General features: G+C 41.5%; 1 protein-coding gene across 1 annotated transcript in view; it reads left to right on the top strand.

Moving 5' to 3' along the window:
* The window catches only part of syde2 (synapse defective 1, Rho GTPase, homolog 2 (C. elegans)), a 50,941-nt gene that overhangs the window by 18,652 nt on the left and 6,571 nt on the right, over positions 1-25,718 (top strand). The window contains exons 4-7 of the mRNA XM_086269920.1: positions 4,001-5,136; positions 12,986-13,112; positions 23,527-23,708; positions 24,344-24,575. Coding sequence (XP_086126046.1) covers positions 4,001-5,136; positions 12,986-13,112; positions 23,527-23,708; positions 24,344-24,575 — 1,677 coding nt within the window. The remainder of the gene's footprint in view (positions 1-4,000; positions 5,137-12,985; positions 13,113-23,526; positions 23,709-24,343; positions 24,576-25,718) is intronic.

Raw genomic sequence — 25,718 nt, forward strand, 5'->3', positions numbered from 1 at the left:
ATTTACACTCCCCTTGTTTGTTAGCACAACCTGGTCCTTTTTGTTTCAACAGTTAATTAACACATGCACATTTGGCAGACGTGCTTGTACGGGCACATGCACTCAAGTGAATACCAGCAATTTTACAATCTTGAACTCCAGATTATTGTCTCCCTCCAAGGCTTATCAGAGTATATGCAGAGCAAATAGTCTCTCTCATGTTCACTGTCAGACACACACGGCTAATACACAGTCTCACATTCTTGCTGACCAGGTGCCTGATAATTGTTTAATTGCAAGACACTTCATATTGTCTCGCTATTATTTCCATCTTGGTTATCTTATGTCTGCTGTCAGGTGTATTTGGCAATGAACTGTTTTTCCCTCGCATGCACCCACACCCTACACTCCCTATTCTTACACCTGTCTGGTGCCAGTACTGTGATAAAGCATCGCCATAAATTCCTGAGCTTTGTTAAGAGGTGTCAGTGGCCGAGGGCAGCAGGATCAGGAAAGGCATGTGCTTATACGTGTTTTTATGAAAGCACTCTTGCTTTGTGTTACAGTAATACGGTGGGTGCATGTCCATGATAAAATGTTGGAGGTTGACACAGTTAGCCAGCTCAGGTGTCCTCCAGAAGAATGCAGACCTTTTGCCCTTTGACCTAAGAACATGGCCCTGGAGGGCTGGGTGTCAAGTCATCGCCCCTGAACCTAAGCTTGTGAGGTGTCACGTTACCCTGCTGGCTGCTGCCACAAGGCCAGAGGCTACAGACACAGCTTTCATGTGTGTGTATGTGCCACAGTCACACAGTGCAAGTGTTATTACCTTTAGGATTAGTGTGTGTTGCCTCGGTCCATGTTGATTATCCAAAGAATGTGACAGCAGCAGAGAACTGATGATTCTCGCTCTAGAAGGTGAAGGCATTTGTTAGTGAGGTAAATGAGCTAATGTAGGTCATAAAACGTGGGTGCTGTGTTTCTACTGTCCTGTGTTTTAATTCAGCAATGATGCAACAGCTGTCCTTACTGCACTGGCACATGTTCAATAATTACTGGGATGACAGTTTGATTAGAAACAAACGTTTTCATTCAAATTCAAAACTCAAGACGTGTGCACGGATGCCGCATAAAAGTGTAGCTAATATCAGCTATCTGTGTTAATAACACAATGCCAATATTTCACTTTTAAAAATCACTGATATTATAAACACTAATCATGATGCTCCTACACAATTATTAAAAATATCCTTGTTTATATAATCTTGCTCAGATATTTCTCATATTAATCTTTTGATGCTGGTGCATTTTGCCTTCAAGCTCAACTTGAACATGTTGAGGCTGCCCAAACTAAGAGATTAGCAGAATCTACAATATTATAATTAATGTAATACCATGTTTGGTTCTAGTAGTACAAGCATTGTCTCGACAGCAACGGTACAGTTACTTTCCTTAATCAGATATATGCTTAGTCTTATATAAAGTGTTGTAAAACAAATAGCCATATGCCTATTTTAGCAAGGATATTGCCTGACATGTGTTGTTTTCCTGTGGCTGTATTGTTACCACTTTAAACAAGAGACAGGATTGTTTTTACTGTAAATTAAGTGACAATTCTCAATGTTTATGTACAGCCTGTATTAAATGCATGTTTACCAAATACAAAAACCCGTGGGTTCAATCCAATATGGGTTCTAGTTGTACTCTATCTGATCTGCACTGTAAATCAGATTATAAGAGAACAAAATAGTTTTTTCACGAGGAATTTCACTTCTAAACTCCTCCCAAAAGCTCTCTGTATACTACCCCTGATGTTTGGTGTATTTGCACTACCAGTGGTCTCCACCCGTTTTTTCCCATCTTAGAGCACCTCTATGTCTATTATAGGCAGGAAGCTGTGACAAGGAAGGCTACTGAGCTGGGCTAAAAGGAGTGTAAACATGGTTTGATGAGGAATGTGAGAGAACAGCCGTGTTCATTTTGTACATTCACCAGTGGGCTTGCCAGCCTTCCAGTCGTCCATCTAGACCTCGGAGTGCCTGGACAAGGGGTGCCTTTGTCCCTCATCTGTCGGCTACACCCTGCCCTGCTCCTGCCCCCCATCTTACCCTTCTCTCCATCCTGTTGCACCTCCTCTGCCTCCCTCTTTTCACCCGTGGGCCCTCACCCCAGAATAGCACAGCGGGTTCCCTCAGAAAAATAGAACTGGTGAAGTTGGCAGGATCAGGCGCTCTTTGCTTCTTCCTCTGTTCACTTTGTCGCTCTCTCCATATTTGTTCTGTCTCTTACATCACTATTTGTTTCCAGAGTTTATTCAGAGAAAGTAATTAGCCAAAACTACATTAGTGGCTTAAACAAGGAGTCTCAACTCAATACAATATAGTGTGAATGGGTTGAATAGCTTCTCAGTGCCAACACTGAGGAGCTATTCACTCGTGTTGCTTAATATCTAGGCCAGATCTAAAAACACTCATCAAAAGACCTTCAAAAAGTAAATTCCTTCTCTGAATCATGTGTTTCAGCTTTAATCTTCCATGACCCATGCAGTGAGGTATCAGCTCTTTAGTTAAAAAAGGCAGGTAAGCCATGGAGGAAATCTTGTTAAAGGAGTGCTGAAAGCAGAAAATAGTTATGTAAGTCAGGTTCAAGCTTCCTGTAGGGCAGACTAGGCAGGATGCTCATAATTTGACATATTCCACTTTAATCACTCAAATCGTAGCTGACTCTGTGTCAGCTCGTTCCGTTTTTTTGCCAGCTAGATTTTTGGGGCTTGGAAGATTACAGTGTGTTTGGCTGTGGGGACCTGAATTCAAACCAATAGAAAGAATATACAAATGGGCTGTTGTCAGTACAAGAAAGTGTTCAAAATTCAAATGAACTATGAATCAGATTCCTGGATCTGAAATGGGTGGCTTGTGTTGTGAGTTCCTAATAGCAGAGCCTGCAGCTAATTCTTTTGGGGTTTTTGTCAGTCATTGGCATTGCTTTCAGATACAGTCAGCTATTTCAACCAAGAAGGCTCAGACAGACCCAGAGGACAGAAAGGAGACAGAGCGACTGATGTTAGTACCAATGACTGGTAGGGAATAACTGTTTAAGTTTATAGCAAGTAAAGAGACCAAAAATGGTAACTGGTAACACATTAGCCTTAACAGCTGTGTCCGTATTGAACTTAAATTCTACTGCAAATTCTCCAAAATAGACCAAAATATTTGAATTATTTGCCATACAAGAAAATCATGATGAAAGCTTAAGTCCTGTAGACTAAACAGTGGTTGTCAGACACTCTATAGACACAGAAATCTTCATGTTCATTTAGACATCAAGGTAGGCGAGAGCTGCCTACAAGGTCAACCCCAAATGGATATCTTCCAGCTTGAATAATGACTGAGTAATTCTACCTCAGCCCTGAAGCAGCTGGTGTCTCCGGAAAGACATTTCCCTGCTTTTCTTTCTTTTGGAAGCGTAATGAGATTCCACTAAAATTTCCATCGTGCTTAGTTGAATTAATACGATATATTGCAAAGAGACCTCAGAAAGATATTAAAATTTTTAATATTACATCCGTTTCAGCAACCCTTTTCATCATAACCGTTAATTATCTTGAACATAGCTTGGGTCTACATATATAGACTGTAGCTGTATTATAAAGTGCTGAAGTGTTTATATGAAGCGTTGCCTCCCATATGTGTCTGTCACTGGATTACTGGGTTTCATGTAAACCTAATCACTTGATGATGTGCTGTGAGGGTGTAGCACTTTCCTGTAAATTATGGTTCACGCCTTTGATTTTAAATATTTTTTTTCCTGTCTATATCTAAGTAAAATTATCCTGGGGAACCAGTAACCTAAAGAATTTGTGACTGATGGTTACCTGTCTATTTCTTTCAATACTACACAAACTCTGCACTCCCTATTCCTGCACCTGTGTGGTACCAATACAACCTTAATGACTAAATAAACATGAAAATACAAAGAAAGAATAATCACATTTTCTCTTGTCCTGTCATTTCCTTTGTAGATTGTCTTGACCTGCCCAACACCGCCAGCTTTTCACCTCCCTCCAGCCCAAACCCGGCCAAGAAGAGCAGCTCAATCAACTGGTCGTTCCCAGACAAGATCAAGTCCCCACGTACCGTCAGGAAGATCTCCATGAAGATGAAGAAACTCCCAGAGCTAAGCCGTAAGCTCAGCGTCAAGGGGACCCAAAACAACAGCAGCAGCAATGGAAGCAGTCAGCTAGAACCGAGGGCCCATTCTCCAAAAGCAAATGGCAGCGGGTCAGAGGTTGTCTTGCAGACTTCAGGGCCTCCTCGGTTAGCTTCATCTGGGGGTGGGCAGGCTAGCCGTAATGTGATCTCACGCTACCACCTGGATAGCAGTGTGTCCACACAGCACAGCTTTTATAAGAAGAAAAGCAGTGGTAGCTCAAAGTCTGCCAGTAAAGGTGGCTACCTCAGCGATGGTGACTCGCCAGAGCTGGTGGCCAAATCTGGCAAACATGGGTCTGGAGAGGGGAAGGGAGGAAAAGGCAAGGATACAGAAGGAGGAGGTGGAAACTCCAGAATCAACGGCACAGAGCTGGACATTGATGCTTTCCGTCATTACAGCTTCTCAGAGCAGCCCAAGTGCAGCCAGTACATCTCAGGACTGATGAGTCTGCATTTTTATGGAGCAGAGGACCTCAAACCCCCACGTATTGACTCTAGAGATGTCTACTGTGCCATCCAGGTGGACTCGGTTAACAAAGCACGAACCGCTCTCCTCACCTGCCGAACAACCTTTTTAGATATGGACCACACCTTCAACATTGAGCTGGAGAATGCCCAACATCTGAAGCTGGTAGTGTTCAGCTGGGAGCCCACACCCAGACGCAACCGTGTTTGCTGCCATGGCACAGTGGTACTGCCCGCTCTCTTCAGAGTGACACGTTCCCACCAGCTGGCGGTAAAGCTGGAGCCACGTGGAGTTATCTATGTCAAGCTGAGTCTGATGGAGCAGTGGCAGAACTCATTGAACGGTGGTCCAGATGGAGACAGGGAGCCACAGGTGTTTGGTGTGGAGGTGTGGCGAGTGGTGGAGAGGGAAAATTCAGGACTGATGGTACCACTTCTTATAAGCAAATGCATCAATGAAATCGAGAAGAGAGGCTGTCAGGTGAGTGTAATTCTGTTCTCTTTTTCCCCAAATAATTTTTGTCAAAAAAATAAGAATAAAAGTTAGAGCTGGGCGATAGAACGATAACGATATGTATCGCGATATAACTTTTACTCGATAGAGAAATTAAGCTATCGCGATAGACCTCGCCGCTCTTGTCCTCTTTAAAAAAAAAAAAAAAAAAAAAAAGGTCAGCCAATCCAAATTAAGTAGCGCAGAGCCGAACCAATCACAGCCGCAGCGTCACGTCGCGTGACTTGTTACGTACAGCACAAGTGCCAAGCCACACGTGTGTTTGTTTGGGAAACAGCCAGCGGGTAATGGAGCCAGCGCGTAATGGAGGTGTTGTGCCAAAAAGTGATTGTCTGCCAAAAACTGATTTCCGGTATTTGCCAAAAAGTGATTGCTCGTATTTAAACTGCTATAAGTAACTTGTTGGGCTATAATATGTGAAACATATGTCAAATGCATCCCTCATGGATGACATAAAGTCATCTTGAGCCACAAACAACATTCGTGTAACAAGGTAGAAGCCGCAATCAGTTTTTGGCAGTGACTTTTATATAACCTTTATTTATCCAGTTAAAAAAAATCTCATTAACATTAAAAATGTCTTTTGTAAGAGTAAGTTGGCCAAGAGGACAGCAGAAATGGCAGCAAATATTACAATATTTCTGTAAAAATATTTTAAGTGGGGATAAAGGACCGGATTGGTTATAATGTAAGTACAATAGCAGAGAGTTGTAAAGATACTTGAAAAACAGATATTGTTTTAATTCTCTATATAACCCCTTTGTAAACCCTGTTCACCGAAGTCTATTTACGAACATACGTAAAGATATTACACATAAAAAATACACAGAAACATTGGAAATCAGTTTTTGGCAGACAATCACTTTTTGGCACAACAGAGGAAATGAGTGTGCCGACTAGAAAAATCAACCGAGCGTGACCGAAGAGAAAACAGATGATGGTTGCAATGCCGGAGAGATTGTCGAACGGAAGAGCCATAGAAGTTCTGTAGTGTGAAGGTATTTCGGCTATTTCAAGTCTGACAAAAAACAGAGTAGCGTGCACTGTAAATGTGCCGAAAGCAAGTCTGGAAATACAATAAACTGGTGCATGCGTCACACTGTGCGCCACGTTATTGTTTCGGTGAAATGAATTTCTACAATACTGTTACTGTTAATTCTACTCTCTGCAGTGTTTAAATGCTTACATATACACACAGTTACTGTCCCTCCACACATACGACTTGGTTCTGCTTCTATGCCCCAGCTTTGTTTACTTTTTCCCACCGAGGCTTCTAGACTTCTGATTGGCCAACATTTCTGCACGGTTAGGAATCTAGCGCCACCTGCTGCTTTGGCATGTTCATAGCAGCGTTTTCCTTCATTTCTGCCTTTATGTGTAGACGGGATTATTTTTTAAAACGAAAACGGAAAATCTCCGTTTTCAAAAATACCCGTGTACGTGTGGACGTAGCCTCAGTCTCTGACTGGAAGCGCTAATTCGTCATTCGGCTTTTGTCAGACTAAAGTAACTGTTAAAACTGTTTGAAAAGCTCAGCTATACAACAAGGAGAGATTGAGAATTTCATTTTAGTTCTCAGTTTATTTGATATTGACAAAAGTTAGTCAGTTTTGTCTGTTCTTCTGTAAAACAAACTAAGATTTATTTTTAGAATTTATATTTTGTTTCTAAGTGGAATTGACAATTTAGTCTGTTTCGTTTGTTCTATTTTGAAACTTAAACGCTTTAGCGGCTGCCTTTTGTGTAGTTTGCAATATTTGCCTTTATCTATCTGAAAAAGTCTCATGTTCCTTAAGTACATCTACCCTGTTGAACTTATTATGGGAAATAAATATTTAAATAAAAACAAGCTGCTGATTATTTCACATTTTACTTGTGAGCAACGGCACATTTAAATCTTACAAATATAGTTATTTGGCTTATATCGTGATAGATATCGTTATCGCCTGAAATGAAAAAAACATATCGTGATATGAAAAAATCTCATATCGCCCAGCTCTAATAAAAGTACAATATCTCTGTTTTGAAACATGCTTATATATATATAGTCTAATCCTCTTCTCTAATGAGTCAGATTCATTTTTAAATAAGGCTGGTAATGTCCAATTTTAGAAATAATTTTTAAAATAGGAGGGAAAGAATGGCTGGAGGAATAATTCCACATTCACAGCATCTTTTTAGCTCCATGAAATGAGCACACACCCTGCAGCCATCAGGAAGGCTCAATAACTGGCATGAACTGAATGGACAGAGGAGACGTAGCACACTTAATGATGTCACGGAGTTTCTGGCTTCCTGAGGCAACTGGCTCTTTTATTCAGAGAAAGAGGCTCAGAGTTAAGAGGTTGCTGTAGTCATAGCAGGAGTGACAGAGGAAATGAGAGTTCATGAGGCCTTTGACAGCCAGCATAGAGAGAGCACAAAGAGGAAGAAGCGTTTCTCCTAATTAGAACTGAGACAGCAGCAATAATAACGTCTGACCACTGTTTTTGGCTCATCACTCTAGAGGGGCATGCAAGGGCCAATGGTAGTGCCTTGCTTGCCCCTCTAGAGTGTTCTTGACTGATCTCTCTAGAGGGGCATGCAAGGTTCAATAGGCAAACTTTTGGTGCCTGTGCATTATATTAGACTCTGTCTTCTACCACCTACGGCAGTACAGCAGAAGTAGTAGCAGCAAACCTTCCAATTTATAATAAATTGGAGAAATTTATTCATTTGAGCTCCAGTAAACAGTTTTTTACTCTCCATCTCCAGTAAGCCTGTGGCTTAAAACTTAAGGTTGCATATTAGCAACACGTCTGAAAGCCTGACTGGTGGTTGAATTGCACTGACATTTAAACAGGAAGAGAAATACAGCTCTCAATCACCTACAGCTTCGTTTTAGTCTTCTTTTTTAACTTTTCACTTTCTGTGAGTCAGACAGTGTTAAAGTGCAGTGTTAAATTGGTTTAGGGATATTTGTGCGGTATACACAAATATAAGATGTGAGTCTGATGGTAAGCACTGCCTCATTCACTCTGTAATTCTGTGCTGTGATATCAGTCTCTGCTTCTCCTTCACTCAGTCTGACAGTGTTTGTCGTCTGTCCCTCGCAGCTGTTTTGCTGCCTTTGTTTCTTCACAAAGATGCAGAGCAGCCTTTGTACATGCTATCAGTCTGAGATCAAGTGTAAGAGCTCCTCCAGGCTGCAGGCAGATAGAGTTCACGATGAGGATGACACCAGATCCCAGAGGAATTTGCAGGTTGTGTCACCAAAGCACGTATGGCTAGATGTGTAGCATTGCGCCTTTTCAAATGGCTTCATGGAGACTTTCTCTCAAAGTCTCTTAGAATTGTGTGTCCTCTGGGCTTCTGCGAGATGCTGGTTGTTTGTGAGTGTTTTGAAAAGACTGCAACTCATGCTATGTATGGGAGCACTCAGAGTGCTTTAAAGACAGGGGGATGTGTTTTTAAAAAGAGCTTTTATACATGTCATATATGATGCACACAGATATTGGGACATGTTAGGAGCAGCTATTCAGATGCATGCCTTTATACAGAACAGAAGGGTTTTTTTAAACAGACTTTTCATTTAATCATTGTGACTTCATCTGTCCTTTAAAGGCAGTGCCTTGGAGCTTTCATACATAGATCTTGATTACGTAATTGTTCCATGAAGATTCTTTTCGAAAATGACAGTTTATGTCATCTAGCAGTGATGATATAAGCAACAATCTTACTTATGCTATCTTAACTGGTTATTCAGTTCTTAACTGCTTATTGATTCAGGGTTGTGGAGGCCGATCCCATGAGTGAGAGGCAGAGTGAGACAGATTTTCTGATGCTGTTGTCTGACTTCCATTCTCAATGAATGAATGAATCGACAAGCTCTTTTTTATACTTGACATGACAAGAAAAACCCTTCTACAACTTGAGATGTACCTTTTAAGAGCATTTTTTTTTTTTGCTTTAAGTGATTTTATTTTCTCAGTGGATGATGGTAAATTTACACAACAGTCTTTAACTGTGTGCTTCCTTAATACTTCCTTCAATCCACACTCAAGGCCCAGAAGCTGGAAATATTAAGACACTTTGTTTTGACACAAGTGTTGTAATTATTGTGGCTAAGAGACTCAATTATGAGAGCAGCATAAAGTTTACTACTTCATGTTCTCCCTATGCATGGATATTTCTTCTACGGACATGCCGGCTTCCTCCCATAGCTCAAAGACATGCATGCTTGGAAAATTAATGTTTCTAAAATTTTTAGGTGTAAATGTGGGCGAGTGGTGGTTGTGTGTCTCTCTGTGTTAGCCATGTAACAGACTCGTAATCTGTCTAGGGTGTACACAACAATCTGTGATAGGTGAGACAGGCTCTATCCCTACCATGACCCCGAATTCAACAAGCTGTTGTGAAAGTTTCGATCTTTTTGTGCTTTAATTATTAGTATTACTTAGTATTGATTAATACTATGTCACACACATGAAATGTCAGTAGGTATTTTTCACAATTACGTTTATATTTTATAAACAAAAAAATATTACTGATTGCTGACTGCCTGATAAAATAATTAGCATATTAAGTTTTGCCCATGTCATCTCCCATCATGTGTGTGTCTTTGTATGCAGAGAATACGCCCACATAAATACCCTAAAGTCAATTAAATGCACTTTTCTTTCTGTCCTTTAACTCTTTGTTGTTTAAAATATTAAAGATATTCCTAAACCAAGAAAAAAAGCTTCTGACCCCTCCACATCACCAGACATCATCTTTCCTCTGGATCTCATTTCTACATATAGGGTTGGCTAGTGGTGCCTGTTGTGCTGCCCAGAGGCCACAGTTCTTAAGTCCTTTTTTTGCTAACAGCTGTTCCCCGCCTGCACTCAGCTCTGCCCCAAAGAGAGAGCCTTCGCTTTTTTTGTTTTTTTTTTGTTTTTTTCTGAATGGACTTGTTGTTCATTGTGCCCAGTGACTTCTGTTTACTCGCATACAAAGCCAAATCCCTGCCTAATCTGTCCTCCTCACTCCCTCTCGTGTGAGGTTTAGAAAAACGCTGCTGGACTCGACGAGGAGAGTTCACAAATAGCTGCTCTGGAGGGATGGGGGAGACATTATAGCGCTCCTACGCTGGAGCCCGGAAAGGCCGGCGGTGTGTGTGCAAGTGTGTTTTGTGAGGAACCGGACCCAACCCGCCATTCACAGCCCACTGATTTAACACGTTTCCAGGGCAACCACACCAGTTGGTCTGCTATGCCACATACCAGACAGACACATGTAGGAGAAATTATGGTATGTCTGTAGCCGGGCCTAATCCCAGCATAACAAGGAGAGCGCTGGTGCCGAGTTACAAACATCAGATGTCTCAGGTTTCTTTAGGTCACAGTCTGGAGCCTTAGGTAAAGAAACATAAATGCTTTATAGCTTAGTCCTTTCATTTTTAATGCTGAGCTGTCACTTGGGTTTTAGAAGATCTCAGTGTTTATCCATTCATTCATGAGGATGTCAACTCTAAGATCATTTCACTTTGCCAGCTAATTTAGTGTCATGTATTACTGTTAGGTTTCATAAAGAGAAAATGGTCCAGGAAAATGGTCCTCAACATGTTGTCTCCAGAGTGGGAGGTTAATTTTGCTTTTACGATACTGTGTTTAAGTCTTTACTTTTGCAATTGTCAGTTTTGTGGAAATGATTTATTACAGCAGCAGAATATCATGAGAGACTCACCAGGCTCATGACTGTTGCAAATATGTTAGGATAATGTTATGTGGAGTGATGAGTATGCATAGCTCTGGGGTCCACAGGTGCACATATATAGTAGAAGTATAACTTGTGGTGGAATAAAACCTTTTTAAATCTTATTTTTGGTACAAAGTGACCTTTGTTGACTGATAACAATGATTCTGTACATGCAGTGTTTACGTCCTGGTGACCACTAAAGTAAAAGTTTATGAATAGCTTTGTGTTTTCTCAGATAGGGTTTTAGAAGTAACTACCTGGAGGTGTTGCCAAATGGCTCCAAAGAGGTGAGACTTGCATCTTAAAGTGTTTTTGACACAGTCCAGCTCAGGCAGACTGCCTGAACAGGCTTTTCTCCTTTTTCATTCCAGTCTATAAATGATCTAATTGTCTTATTACAGATGAAAAGTTAATAAGGGAGGAAATGCACATTTAGTCCCTTTATTCCACTAAGGGGTTTTGCAGTGACATCCCTCTTCCTCTGGTTTGACTGTCAATACATAGTGCTGGATTGAGCAGAGCTAAGACGCAGTAAGCAGAGGGCCAAACACTGGACAGTTGAATTGAAGCATGAGACATAATAGTGACTTATATTGAATCCTTTAAATTTGGCTAAATGTGGTAAAATAGGATATTGGCCTAAGTCTTCATTAAAAAAAAAAGAAAAAAAGAACAAAAACCAAGAAGACTTACTCTTTCATTGTTAGTTTAAGGCACTTTTGTTTCATTATTTACTCCAAACGTTGTGTGTGCATCAATGAATGGGCTGAATGGAAGGATTTCTAACAGCGATACAAATATTTGGTGATTTAAAAACGAAATATTCTGATATACCAAACAGAATCAAATCAGATCCCTAACTTTTGATATGTGTAGTTATTTATTTAGTCATTTATTTACTCAGATCAGTTTCCTGTGTGTTGCCAAAAATGAAGGTACTCAGAGCTCTCTCTCTCTCGTGAACAAACTATGAAACATTAACACTCCTAAAATTATTGAAGGGTGTTTCTCTTCTTTGCTGTTTAAATTCTTATTTGCTGATGTCGAGATGGCCACCTCTGAATTGATATTCTAGACTTGTAGTTTCTGTAAGTTTGTTTGCATACTCTCTCTATTACAGTTAGATGGTAAAGACCCATTGCTAAAGATTCATTAGCATAATGCTTTCTTTCATTGAGATTTAGGGGTTGTCGTGTTTTCCTCTTAGGATGCTGCAAGCTGGTTTGAGCCCTGGGGCTGTATTTTACCCATTTGTGGTATAGTGGCTAACCATAGCAAACTTTAAATAGATACTGCTGTTGACAACAGAGACTCAGTCTTCTGACTATAAAAGCTGAAACTACAAGCAATAAATGTGCTTTTGCGGTGTTCTGTAAATTCAAGCATTTGACGACTGGGCCTTATTAGCTCATGTTGGCTTTTGTTATCAAATTCTAGACTGATAAAGATAGACACAGAGACAGTTGGCTGACTTTTAAGGTGCTGTCTCCAACCATGTTTCAGAGAGTGCCAGTACTTTAGTGGTCATTCATTTCAGATTTATTTGTCTCGCCTACATTTCTCTCATGGCTTTACTGGATAGCAGCCTCTACACACAAACATGCAATATGTGTTCAGAATAACTGGAAAAGGAGTGAAAGAATTAAACTATGGATACAGTGGATCCAAAATCACAATAATAAAAAGTGCATAAAGATGCTAGTGTAAAGTAACTGAAAGTAGAGGGGAAAAGATAATATAGGGAACGTGTTAAGTTTAAGGTTTTCTGTTAGTCCAGCATTTCTTTGTTACATCAAGTCATCTTCCTGTGTCTTTAAAAAAGTGAGTGCTTATAGTGTTATTAGAAACATATACATTTTTGGTTTTTGGTCAGTTGTTAAATTGAGGCGCCCTTTTCTGGAGATAAAACAGACTGGTGTTTGTGACGTGTGAGTTTTCTGAGAAAGTACTTATGGCTGCCTTCCAGGACATTATCTGAGTGCAGACGTAGAACTTGATCGATGAGGCTGTAAAAATGTCTACGTCGCTGTCAACTGTTTGACTCTCGAGCCATGCGTGTTTATTTGACCTACTTGTGTGTGTGTGTTTATGTTACCAGGTGGTGGGTCTCTACCGTCTGTGTGGTTCGGCAGCAGTAAAGAAGGAGCTGCGTGAGGCGTTTGAGAGAGACAGCCACGCTGTGGAGCTGTGCGAAAACACGTATCCAGACATAAACGTCATTACAGGTAAAATGATCACCAGGAAACAGAGAAGATGCCAACAAGGCATAAGATTACTAAACACACTTAGTTTAATTACAAGGGTGTTATTCAAACCTGACAAAGTTTCCAGAGAGCACTGGTGTGTTTTGGTCTGTTTATCTGTAAATTACCTTCTTACTTGTACTTAGCAGGATAGTTACAAAATGAGCAATGTATGCAGTTTCTAATTTAAAAAGAGACTGAACAGGATTTTTGAAAACCAGTTCTTCAGTTTTCACTCACAAAACCCAAGTAAAAATCCACAAGTGACCATATTTGGACAGGAATTTGAAATGCTAAGCTATGAGCTAATGCTCGCTTGCTTAGTTAGCAAGCATTTGTAGCATGAATATGTACATTACAAAGATAGTGCTACCTGCTAATAACCGCTAAATAAATGTTAGTCAAAAATGCAGTTTTACTCAACTTACATGAGTACATTTAGTCCCACAGCAATTATTTGATAGAAAATTACATCAAAAATGTTCCAGAAGGCAACAGATTACTTATAGTAGCTGAGGCAGCTATTAACTACACCTGCTGGTTCAATTCAAAACAGCCACGCCCTTAATAACAATGGCAAAAATACCTTAATACAATTTAAACAGGCAAATTATAGACAAATTCACAACCCTGCATATGTATGGCAAAGCTAAAAATTCACGATAGAGACCAAAACATTTATTTTTAACAGGACAATGAAAATGTTTATTTCTGCTGTAAAGTTGGGCAATTTAACATTTAATAATTTTCTGTCTGCCTCAAGTGGCCAATAAAGGAATCTCAGTTTTGGCACTACCACAATTTCTTACTTTTCCAATCCCTTGGAAGCTTAATAACTAAATAAAATGCCCACTTTTCTATAACAAGTTGCAGTTAATATTGAGTAAAATAAGGGTGGAGAAATGACTAAGGACTAGGAACAACTAACAATGAAGTTAACAGACAGCTGTTAACTGCTTCTATAGCTGTCATTAAGTAAATACTAACCACAAACCTAAAACTGGCATCTCTAATAGGCATCTCATTTAATCATTTGACATGTACGCATGACTCCCAGTAAAACAAGAAAAATACAATTCATGAGAGTTTTTACTCATGGAACAAAACTAACAAAAACAAATGGGGTGTTAATGTAATGGAGTCCAGCTTCAGTATTGATCCACTGCAATAAATTTTCCTGAATGTAGCCATGGCGAATAGGTCAGCACCTGTGTATATCTTATAAGAATCTATGTGTGTGTGTATCAAATCCCTGCAACATAAAGATCAGTGTGAGAGGAAGGGCCACACACACACACACACACACACACACACACACACACACACACACACACACACACACACACACACACACACAAAGTCAAACAAATCAGATCATTGCACGCATTCGGACTGTTCTTTCAGTTTTTGTGCTTTGGACCTTGTAAATCACGTCAAATGTGGGGATTTTTATCTTGTCAAATGCAAAAAAGTCCCCCTGAAGCTGTTTGACTGTCCAACAAGCAGAACTGCAAACCTTACATTTCTAATTTAAACGCCATTCAGATTCCTGTCAGCTGAATTTCTTTTCTGCTCTGTTGCTCCCTTGAAATGAAAAATGGAAACAGTGAGCACATCTCACAAAAAGAAACCCCAAAATCAGCTGTGGCATTGAATTGAGTATTACTTCTAAAAGTGTAGCAGATTTGGGGAGATGGGGAGGGGGCGGCAAAGTTGTAGAAAATGACTTGGTCATGATTTTTTTTTTCTTCCACAAAAGGAGGAAAGGACCATGGAAACCCCTGGGCATTTTAGGGGCTGCTGTTGGTTTTGGGGAGAGGCCCTGTATAGGCGTCGTCCTATCATGCCTGCTTTGATCCACATGCGTTTGCATGGCAGGGCAAAGCACACAGTTAACAGTTGAGCGGGTTAGAAAAAAGGATTGTTGGTTTTTGCTCGCTGCCTAAATTTGCTCTGCCAGGCGAATTGCCATTGCAGATGGGTCTGAGTGAGTGGACGAGGACATAGAGAGAAAAAGAGCTGAAGATGAAGAGGTTTATGGTGTGTGCTTTAAAAAAAGCAGGGATTTCTGGGATATAGTGATCATAAGGTAAGAAAAAATAAAAGAAAGGATAAAAAGCACAGCAGAATAAAAAACACAATAACAGGAGTTTTAAAAGCTGATTGTAGCATTGTTATATTATACACCCTGTTTGATTTCAATAGCCAACATACACGGAATAAAAAAACATATATTTTGCTCTAATTTTAATTCATAGTGGAAGCCTTAAACTAACCTTGGAGTCTTTTGTTATGGAGTCAGACGAGAGGCTAATTAGCGAACAGCTAATGAAGCTAAGAGGGCTGGCGCGTCGCACAGCTAATTTAAAAATGGAGGTAGTGAAAGGGATTATCCAGGGGTCAGAGTTCAATCCTAAGCTTGCAAAACATGCTCCGCGCATGGCGCTCCATTGTTTCAAATCACAGTTCTTTGCTTCACAGTATGTTTCACAAAATGCTCACATTTCATTTCATTTAAAAACAGTGTACACTTTATTAGATACACCTTGCTGCTACTGTTAGTAGTAAAGATTCAACAAGGTGCCGAAAACATTCCTGATCCATATCGACACGATAGAGTCACACAGTTGCTGCACATCTGTGTTCTCATTCCACCACGTCCCAAAGGTGCCCAAAGTGAGAGAAAGAAACTATCCCCTACCCCATCACACCACCACGACCCTGAACCACTAATACAATGCAGGACTGACAGACTGCTCCATGCTTTTGTGTTGTTTATGCCAAATCGTGGCCCTATGAAGCAAATGTTGTGGCAGAAATTGAGATTCATTGGAGCAGGCAACATTTTCCACTGTTCTGATATCTACTTTTACTGAGTCCATCTAAAGTGTCCTGTTCTTAGCTGACATGGGTAGCATCCTGTGTGGTCCTCTGCTGCTGTAGCCCATCTCTTCAAGGTTCAACGTGCCGTGCGTACAGAGGTGACCTTGGTTGTAACCAGTGGTTATTTAAATTACTCCTGCCTCCCTATCAGTCTGGAAGAAGTCTGGCTATCATCCTCTGGCCTCTGACATCAGCATCTATTTTCAGAACTGCTCCTCACTGGATATTTTCTGGACCGTTCTCTTTAAACTCTACAAAGGCCTCTGAGCACATCCTGATGACATTCTTCTTCTTTCTTCTTGGTATCCCTTTTGTTGAAGAATGAAGGCTTCAATCAGTGGTTTGACATGATAATGGGGGGATCGGTGCCCTCTATGGTAGGCCCATATGGTAGCTTTGCCTGAAGCCCCTGCGAGTGTGCGGTTGTGAGCACCTGAACATTTTTTGCCACACATGTGTTAAATTATGATTAAATCCATCTAATAGAAGATTTTGGTCTCAACGTGGAAACAAAGTCTTGAAAGTCACTTCTCCTCTACTAATGGAACTGGTGTGTCCTCTGCCCTTTTTCATTCGGAGCACTGGCATTGATTTTTAGTCTGTGGTCTTCAATTTCCCTTGCCTGAGTCGACTTTTCCATAGCCTGCTACTCTAAATTGCCCCCAAGCCCCCCAGCACCCCCAACCCTTGCCAGTACTCCAGTGAAGACATGGAAAGTCATTAACAAGTGCCCCCTTTGTTGCCGAACAAACACAGATGGTATTTGGCTCACGCACGGGGGATTAGCTGAACCCTGGGTCGGCCGGGGAGGCAGGCAACCACTTGGTGAAGAGTTTTAGAACGGTGGGGCTGTCAGAATATTTCTTAAACTGCAGGGTGGGATTGAAAACTGGAAGCAGGCATATTTGTGATGAATCCACGTGTACCGTGTGAGCGCGTGGTTCTAGAGTTAGAGCTGGAGTCTGCTCAGTTTTGGAAAAGTGAAAAAGTTGAAGCAGCAACTGTACATTTTGTGTTACTACATAAGGCAGTACACAAACACAAATCTCCTCTGGCCCCCCTAGTGGCGTGGGGGCGTGCGGGATAGCAGAGAAGGGGGCAGGACGGAGAACAAACCCCCTGTTTGTTCTCCAGGCGAGGCACTGACTGCAGCACTGACAAGAGGAGTGACCTTCCGCTTTGTTTGAACAAGAGGTCAAAGGTAGAGCCATGCCCCAGTGCATTGTGTCCCTTGTAGTGTTTGGTGGCATATTTGGGACACTGAAATAGTCTGAAGTGAGCAAGGAAAAAAAAAATACTTGTATCAGATTACTTTGAGGTGCTTTCAGTTTTTGTTAATGTTTTTCTTTAAGTGTTTGTTTCTGCAGTCTTTATCAGCCAAACATGTAGGTGGAGGTGGGGAAAGTATATGTAGCGCAGTGCAGATAGTGCTGGTGCAGAGCCATACCAGTCCCCCCCACCCGACAGTTGAAATCTGAGTGAAAAAGACACGCAGCGTGCGCCTGCTGTCAGCTTGCTTGTTGTCAGCTTGCTTGTTGTCAGCTTGCTTGTTGTCAGCTTGCTTGCGACCACAGTTCTCATGCATACGTGCATATGTGCATATATGTGAGAGCTGTGTGTGTCTGTTTGCGTGAAAAAGGGCATCAACAGGGGCTAACACACAGAAGTAAACAAAGCACCGAGTCAAAGCAGGCTAATGATTTACTTGAATGGCCCCATTCTCCTCACGTCAGACAAGCCCATGTGCACATGCACGTACACAGTTTTGGCCAGTTGGCTTTTGAACTGGAAAGAGCCTAAATGTGTGTGCTGCTTTCATGTGTTGCATATCAAGAAAAACACGAGTTGTTTCGCTTCATCGGGCAGCGCTAACGTGTAACAGTCCCACTGTTGTCGGGTCTTCCTTGCGGTGCAGGGAAGGTCAGAGGGCTCTGCATGATTTTCTGTAATAATGGCAGCAAAAAGCAAGCCAGGCGGCGCCTCCCAGCACGTATTATTCGCAGATGCAGAAAAACACAAAACAAACAAATAAAAGCTTTATTTTAGCGAGATAAGGATAAAAATATATTGCTAATTTTTGCTTCCAGACGGTCTGTTTTCGTGTGATCAAACAAGCTGATTGTGGTTATCTTTGTAACATTTTCCATAACGATTGACGAAGGGGGGGGGGGGGAATCTTCACACAGCATTTCCGGTTAATCTGCTGCTGAAATCGGCATGCCTAGGGAAGCGTTAAAGAGAGTGAATGTGTCTTTTGTTTATATACCCTGATCAAATTCAGCTCATACCAGATTTTATACTGAACCTATGCTAGCTCACAGGCACAGGGAGGGCGTTTAATTGCAGGGCAGTTTTATGAGGGTTTAAGAGCATGCTTCCCCAGAGCGCTGTTAAAGTCTAACCCTGCTGAGTAGTATCTGTCAACGTTTTGATCTACCTGAGATTGGAGGGCTGAGATAGTAAGTTATTATCCTTGTTTGGGTATGAGCTGTTTGCCTACTAAGCATCTGCTGGCTGTCTCATAAACAGAGTGTTTCCGTATTTCTAATGCCAGGAAGTGTTGAACATTACATGTTCAGAGAAAATACTTATGGCAAGGAACAAACTTAAAAAATGTCTCAGTTTATGTTAAGCTGTCAGAATCATATTTACTGTTTTATTTTTATATTCTATATTTATTATTTTTCTATGAAGAGACACACTGTACAGAATCATAATTAAGTAATAATAATTCCTTAATGTATCATATTCAATATTTTCGGTCAAAGCTAAGTTGCTTCTAGACTTGGCTCTATGAGGCATGTTTGCCACAAATAATTGCTAACATGCTAAAACATACTTCCTATGCATTTATGTATAATGCTAACATGCTAAAATTGTGCCACATTGTACGACACTGTATATAAAAGATAGACATAGCCACAATCACCTGTTGTCGTGGTAGGTTTTTTTATCCCTCATCTGAAACTTTTGAGGAACCAAGGACACTGCACACCAACATGGTAGCAACTCGGCTCTTACAAAGAATACTCTGTTATCAGCAATTTTACTCTAATAAGACTTAAATCTATGGGCTGAGGCCACGACCTCATTAGGAAAGTGTTTACTGAGGTCGTAACCGAAATAAGCCCACTTTGGTTTGTTTTCCCAGCTTGAACATTGGAGTTTAGCATTCGGCTAAGTAAGGGATGGAACTGATTGAGAAGCTGAAGACAGGATTTATTTTACTTTAAATATGCTCAGGCTTTATTTAATATTAAAAACCTTCATTGTGAAAATACTTGAGTTAGAAATCAAGTTAGAAATAATTTTCTCATAGACCTTTATAAGTTCTGACTTACTTGTTTCAGCCAGAGGAGTAGCCCCCTTGTGGCCATTAAAATGAAAGCAAGTTTATTAATACATTTTTTGAATACATTGCATGGTGACATGTGGATAAAAAAAAGTCAACAGTGACCATTAATGTCTTTATCAAAGTTTTGTTCAGTTGGGGGGTCTGGATCCTGTCCCAGCTGTCTCCAGTAATGGAGACAGACAGGCAACCATTCTCTCTCACGTTCACAACCCTATGTATGTTTTTATACTGTGGGAGGAAGCCATAGCATCTGGAGAAAACCCACACAGACACAGAAACATGTAAACACAGAAAGGCCCCAGAATGGATTCAAACCCTGGACCTTCTTGCTGTAAGGCACCACTGCTAACCACCACACCAAAATCCAGAGATTCTTCTGAAATTTTTAAGAAGTCACAAGTTTCATTATGGTAGCTCAGTCAGTCAGTTTTTTTATTTCTGTGGTAACATACAGAGATAAAAGGAAGCAGTTATTGTCAGCTGTTGGACAGATTTTTATTTTATTTTTTGCCTTTTTGATCACTGATTGGTTTTATTTGTGATGTAAAACAGACAATTTAAAATAGATCAGTGTTGTGTTTATGTTGGTGCTGAGTGCCACTGTGCAGATACTAATCACAATGCTAATCATAGACTTTGTACTGTAACACACTAAACTGACTTTAGATCCTCCCTCCACTCTCTAATCCAATTTATTTGTATATAACTGCAGCAAAGGAAAATAGAAAATGCACGTGTGACAGCACCTGAAACTCTGGTGCTGTTAGCTAATACTGAAACATTAGTTTGTCCACATTATTCTGATGTTCTGACGATGCTGTTTAGAAATAGACTGAAAAGTGGTAATCCTAATGCTCCCTTAAAGAGCAGATTTAGGACTTAGTGGGATTATAAAGTGAGCACGTTAAGTTGGGCCCTCTGTCCTTCTTACTGGCCCTAAGGAAGCTCATTGGATTTACTATGAATCGTACTGTAGTATGCTGTAAATAGAAGACAAGAGGCAAAAAACAAACAAGGTGGACAAGAAAAGCAGTGAAGTACGTGTTCCTTTTTATAGCACTTTAATCAGTTGTGTCACTGCTTTGGAAACAGGCTCGTGGTTGACATAGATACAGTGTCGTCTTATCTGTTGTTCTACCAAGAGCTGCTCCTCTTGCACGCTTTAGAGTCACGGCGTGTTCACTAATTGTGTCACACGTGATTTTTCCTGGATTTATTGTCCTATAATCACGCACATACAGCCACATGTTCAATAATGTGAACAACAACCCCAAGCAGTCAAACTGAACTGTTGCCACAGGGAAATGTTCCTAATGGATAAAATGTCCAAGACATGAACGCAACAGAAAAATCACAATTATTAAAGTTACTTCAGAATTTAAATGTTCCACAAATACCAACGGGTAACACTAAATGTTAAAAGACAGACTTCCACATTGTTATACACTGAGACTACCAAACTTGGAGAGGTCTTGTGAGATCCTGCGACTGGATGTTCTGGTGCTCAGTGTTCTGAAGTGCTGACCAGAGGGCAGCAGATCAAAGAGGTTGTGGCCTAGGTGTGAAAGGTCTGAAATGATTTTTGCAGCTTTTCCAGCCCTTTTTTCCTGCTCTAGAAGAGTACAGGTCCTCGAGGGTCGATCAGGGAGCACCAGTAATCCTCTCAGCAGCCCGGACTATTCTTTGTAGTCGTCTCATTTCTGATTAAGTGGCTAAGTCATATAAAACAGTTAACTGAAGGATGCAACACAGACCCAAATACAGCGCAGCAGAACTAGGACAGCAGCTCCGTTGGGAGGTTGAACTTCCTTAGGACTTTAAATACTGTGCTTCATGTCATACGTCTATGGAACCTGAAGAACCTAACCGTGGTATTTGTCTGAAATTTGAAGTTTGACTTGCATTTCTGATACATCAAACGGAAGCTTGCACAACCTCCTATCTTTATGCAGGCTTGCTTCAATCTTGGATACGTTTGAGCCCAGCAGTGTCATCCACAAACACCAGGAGCTTAACACAGGAATAAGAAGAAGTGCGTTTATTTGTCTAAATGTAGAAGAGGGGAACAAGACCTGTTGTGAAGTTGCTGGATGTGAATTTCTCTAGCTTAGCTAGCTACATCCTGTCTGTTAGAAGGTAAGAGATTCACTGACAGAGGGAGTTTGGAGGTGAGCCAGGAGAAGATGAAGCTATCCAGAAGCAGGAGCCTTGAAAAAGTCCTAAGTGGTCTCTCTTTTGGTCTTTTTGTCATGTCTCCCTCCACTGTCCCCCGACCAGTTGCAGCAACTGGCTGCCCCGCCCCGAGCTTCGTTCTGGTTTCTTCCTGTTAAAAGGGATATTTTCCTTACCACTGTCGCCAAGTGCTTCTCACCTGATTATTGTGGTTATCTCTCTATCATTGTAGGGTCTTTACCTTACAATATAAAGTGCCCGTTGTTTGTGATGTGGCACTACGTAAATAATATCAAATTTGAAAATTGAAAATTGGTTGAGGTGTTTCAGTCTGCACACACTTCCATCTTGACTGTATTTCCCACTTACATGTTTGCTGTTTGGCAAGTTAAAAAGAGTCCAGTAAGGGTTCAGCAATATGCTTGAACTGATTTCTTTGAATCCAATATGTGATGCTCAGCTGAATATGAGGTACGTGAAGAAAAAAGGTAATATATAAGGAAAATATGACCATGCGAAACAGACATGTTTCCACTGCTAATGCTAATTGTAGTAAGCCAACATAAAATAAAGAAAACAAGCAGCACCAAGCCCTTTCTGAGTTTGTCCCAAACAACAACCAAAGAAAAAAACAGTCACTCTCAGACACTACAAGAACTACGCCCGTGATATCAATGCAAATGCACCTCATACAGTAAACAGAAGACAGCAGCATATGAGCAGACACTGACACACAGCCCACAAGCTGATAGGTTTTTGGCCTCAGCTGCATATAAGATTTTTGATAAACCTGAACGGAGCGAAGACGTTTCCCGATAAGCATGTTAGCACAAGAAGAGCAGGGATCACTGGCAATCGAAGTTGCCAACAACATGGGGAATGAGATCTCGTACTCTGGCTTCAAAAACATGTTGGAACCCAACAGCTGATAAGTCACTGAAAAACAAGGTCGCAGAGCACCAGCAGATGTAGCTGTACGAATATAAGGGTGCACAGCGTGACGGGAACAGCAGGAAACGTTTGCAGCAGTTTGTCAATGAGCAGTGTGGACTTTAGTGTGTATTCAGTGTGTTGCACATCAGAGTCATTGTATTTGTAGCCTCTTTTGCAGACATTTAATCCTGGTTTATAGACAAATGAATGCTTTTGTTGCATTAAAATAAAGGATCAGGAATTTATCAGGCTAAATTATTATTATTAGCAGCAAAGATCTTTAAGAAAATAAAAGTATTTGTCTTGGGCGCCAATATAGCTCACCTGTATTTATCTGGTTATCCTTCATCCTTTATTCCGTTTGCACTACTTGGGAAGATAACAAATATTGCTAATTGCACAATATACCCCCCCTTCACCCTCCTGGTCTTCCTTGAAAGCTGATCCAGCTTCATGCACACAACAGAGCAGACACTCACCACAAAGATCTGTCACATGGCCAGGATCCCTTTTTTTTGTTTTAATTCCCGTCTTTGCCCCTCCTCCGTTCTCTTTATTTCTGCCTTTGATGAAAAGACATGCCAGTGATATTTCAGGGGCTTAACACAGCTTAGGGGACAGACAGCGTGGGTTTCATGTTTTCCCCCAGCTTTTGTCTGAACTTTGAGAGGCTGAAGTCACAGGTGCGAATGCGCCGTCACAGATGCCAGAGCAGACCCCACAACCCCCCGACGCTGCCGAGTCACACCCGACTCAATCTGGCCTCTCGGTAGACGCCACGGGATCACCCCGGAAAACAATGGGACCTGAATCTGCAGCCAAGAGAATGTGGCAGGTTGAGTGCTTTTAAACGAGGAGGAGAAGAAAAGCTTTTTATTTCTCGGTGACAGCGCCTCATTAAGAGGTATCGTTAGCAATTTGTCAGGTATTAAAAGTCGCCTGCGTATTTAACGGCTAGTGTAAGAACATGAAACGGGCTTGTTTGCGTGGATGTTAAACTCACTATCCTGATGCAGTTGAGTTTCTCATGCCCTGCTTTCGCTCTCTCGTCAGGAGTGCTGAAGGACTATCTACGTGAGCTGCCCTACCCTCTGATCAACAAGCAGCTATATGAGGCAGTGTTGGAGTCTATGGCTGCGAGGCCTCTGCGGATGGGAGCGTCTGGGTGTGAGAATGACCAGGCCGACTCTGAACACACCGTCAGCCTGCTGGAAAACCTGCCAGAGGTGGAGAGGGTAAGGACAATTTTAAAAAAAGTGCACATTCTTCTGCACAGGAGTTAAAGGACTGTCACAGAGGTGGCTTTGAAAGGGCATATTGTGGGTAGATAATCATGGTAATAATCATAATGCTACAGATTACCACTGTTCGGCTGATAATTGTGATGTCGTGCAGCCTTGCACCTCAAGCACTGTCATCGTATCCACAGTAGAATGACATAAAAGTGAAAACGAATAGTTGCTGAAACTCTGTATCCGTACGCTATTGGTCCAAGTGAACAGAGTCACCAGATTCATTGAAAGAAGCATGTCAATGCTTTGTGAGAATACAACTACTCTCTTAGTTTTAAAAGTGTAGCATTTGCAGTATTCTGCACTCGGCTCCTTTGCCAACACGCCTTATATTACTGATAATAATATTCCTTCTGGTTTTTTTATAAAACCTTCAGGTTTTTTTAAGATAAACTTACTGCTGCAGATGTGTCTTAAAGCAGTTTTTGGCTTTGCATCTCTACTGCTGCTGCTAGTGGTACAACTGCAACTACTAATCATAATAATAACATGTTTTATTTGTCTGGCTTTTGTGTATCTGTGTGTGTGTGTGTGTGTGTGTGTGTGTGTGTGTGTGTGTGTGTGTGTGTCTGGATCAGATGATGCTGCGGAAGCTTCTTGACCACCTGAAGCTGGTGGCATCCTACCAAGAGATGAATAAGATGACGTGCCAGAACCTAGCGGTGTGTTTCGGCCCGGTGCTGCTGAGCCAGCGTCAGGAGGCGTCCTGCCACACCAACCGAGTCTTCATCGACTCTGAGGAGCTGGCCAGCGCGCTACACTTCAAAAAGCACATCGAAGTACTGCACTACCTGCTCCAGCTCTGGCCAGGTGATTGTGACCTTTGTTTGTTTGTTTTCGTCCCGCTTTCTCTAAAGACGTTTTGAGCACATGGCGTGACTTGAAAAAGCAGCACATCTACAGTCAGGTCGTGCGCACACTGGTCTCTCTTGCCTGAGGGTCTTGTACAAATCAGTGCCAGCCCTGCGGTTCAGCTCTACAAAGGGCTGTTAAAGGGACTGGGCTGCTTTGATCCTTGAGGTTTTTCCACCACTGGCACAAGTGCAGCTGATAGCCACAGGCCACCATCTGTCGGCTCCTCAGAGATGAAACCCTCCACAAGTGCTTCATCGTGATGGGTTGAGCCAATCGGAGCCAAGCCAGTAAAGCCTCAGTGTGAACCAAACATTTGGGGTGTGGTCCCCCCCCTCCCCCTCTGTTTTTAGATAAATTAACAATCAAGGACAGTCAGCAGCAGCTTCTCTCAGCACAGGTCATCTGTCTGCCTGCACAGCTGCTCTCTGCCAGCGGCAGCTGTCTGCTTGCGGTGAGATATGGCAAAGTCCATAGATGATCCAGGAGAGGATGGAGAATGATGAGACAAGTGTGTGTGGCGTGATATTTGCATTGGTTATGGGAACTAATCTGATTTTTTTAGCTCGTGGGCTTGATTTTATGAGTTCACCACATTTCTAATAATCAAGTGAGCCATGCAGGGGCTGCTGATGCATTTAAATTCTCGAAGACTCCAAAAAAATCAAAAAATGAGCCCCTGGGACGGGCGGACAGCTTAGTTGTTTTGTTTTGTTTTGTGGGTTTTACATATGCATGACTACCAATCCGAAACTAATCCAACTCACTATATTTTAACATTTTTCTGAGTGCAGTGTTATTCTGTGCATTTCCATTGATACAGTTTTGAAAAAGCACATGTTCACCGTCTTTAAAAACCTTTTTCCCAATGGCTCCGACATCCTGTGAGACAGACTTTCCCTCCCGAATGATTATACAATCCTCGGAGCTCCTCCCAAGCAGCCTGCAGCTTTAACCAGATCTGCTGATGTGCGTCTGAAGACGAAGTGACTCTGCGTCTGGTTGAGCCTCTTAACTTTAACTGCATCCTCCACGTTGAACCCATTCTGTGTAAACCACTGAAGCTTAGCACCCTGCTTTACATCACCCAGAGAAGGAGCA

The sequence above is a fragment of the Aulonocara sp. 'chitande type north' Nkhata Bay genome, linkage group LG17 (genome assembly GCF_057382095.1).
Source record: "Aulonocara sp. 'chitande type north' Nkhata Bay isolate Kocher_YH1m ecotype deep benthic linkage group LG17, A_spYH_male_GT1.1, whole genome shotgun sequence".
NCBI classification, from domain to species: domain Eukaryota; kingdom Metazoa; phylum Chordata; class Actinopteri; order Cichliformes; family Cichlidae; genus Aulonocara; species Aulonocara sp. 'chitande type north' Nkhata Bay.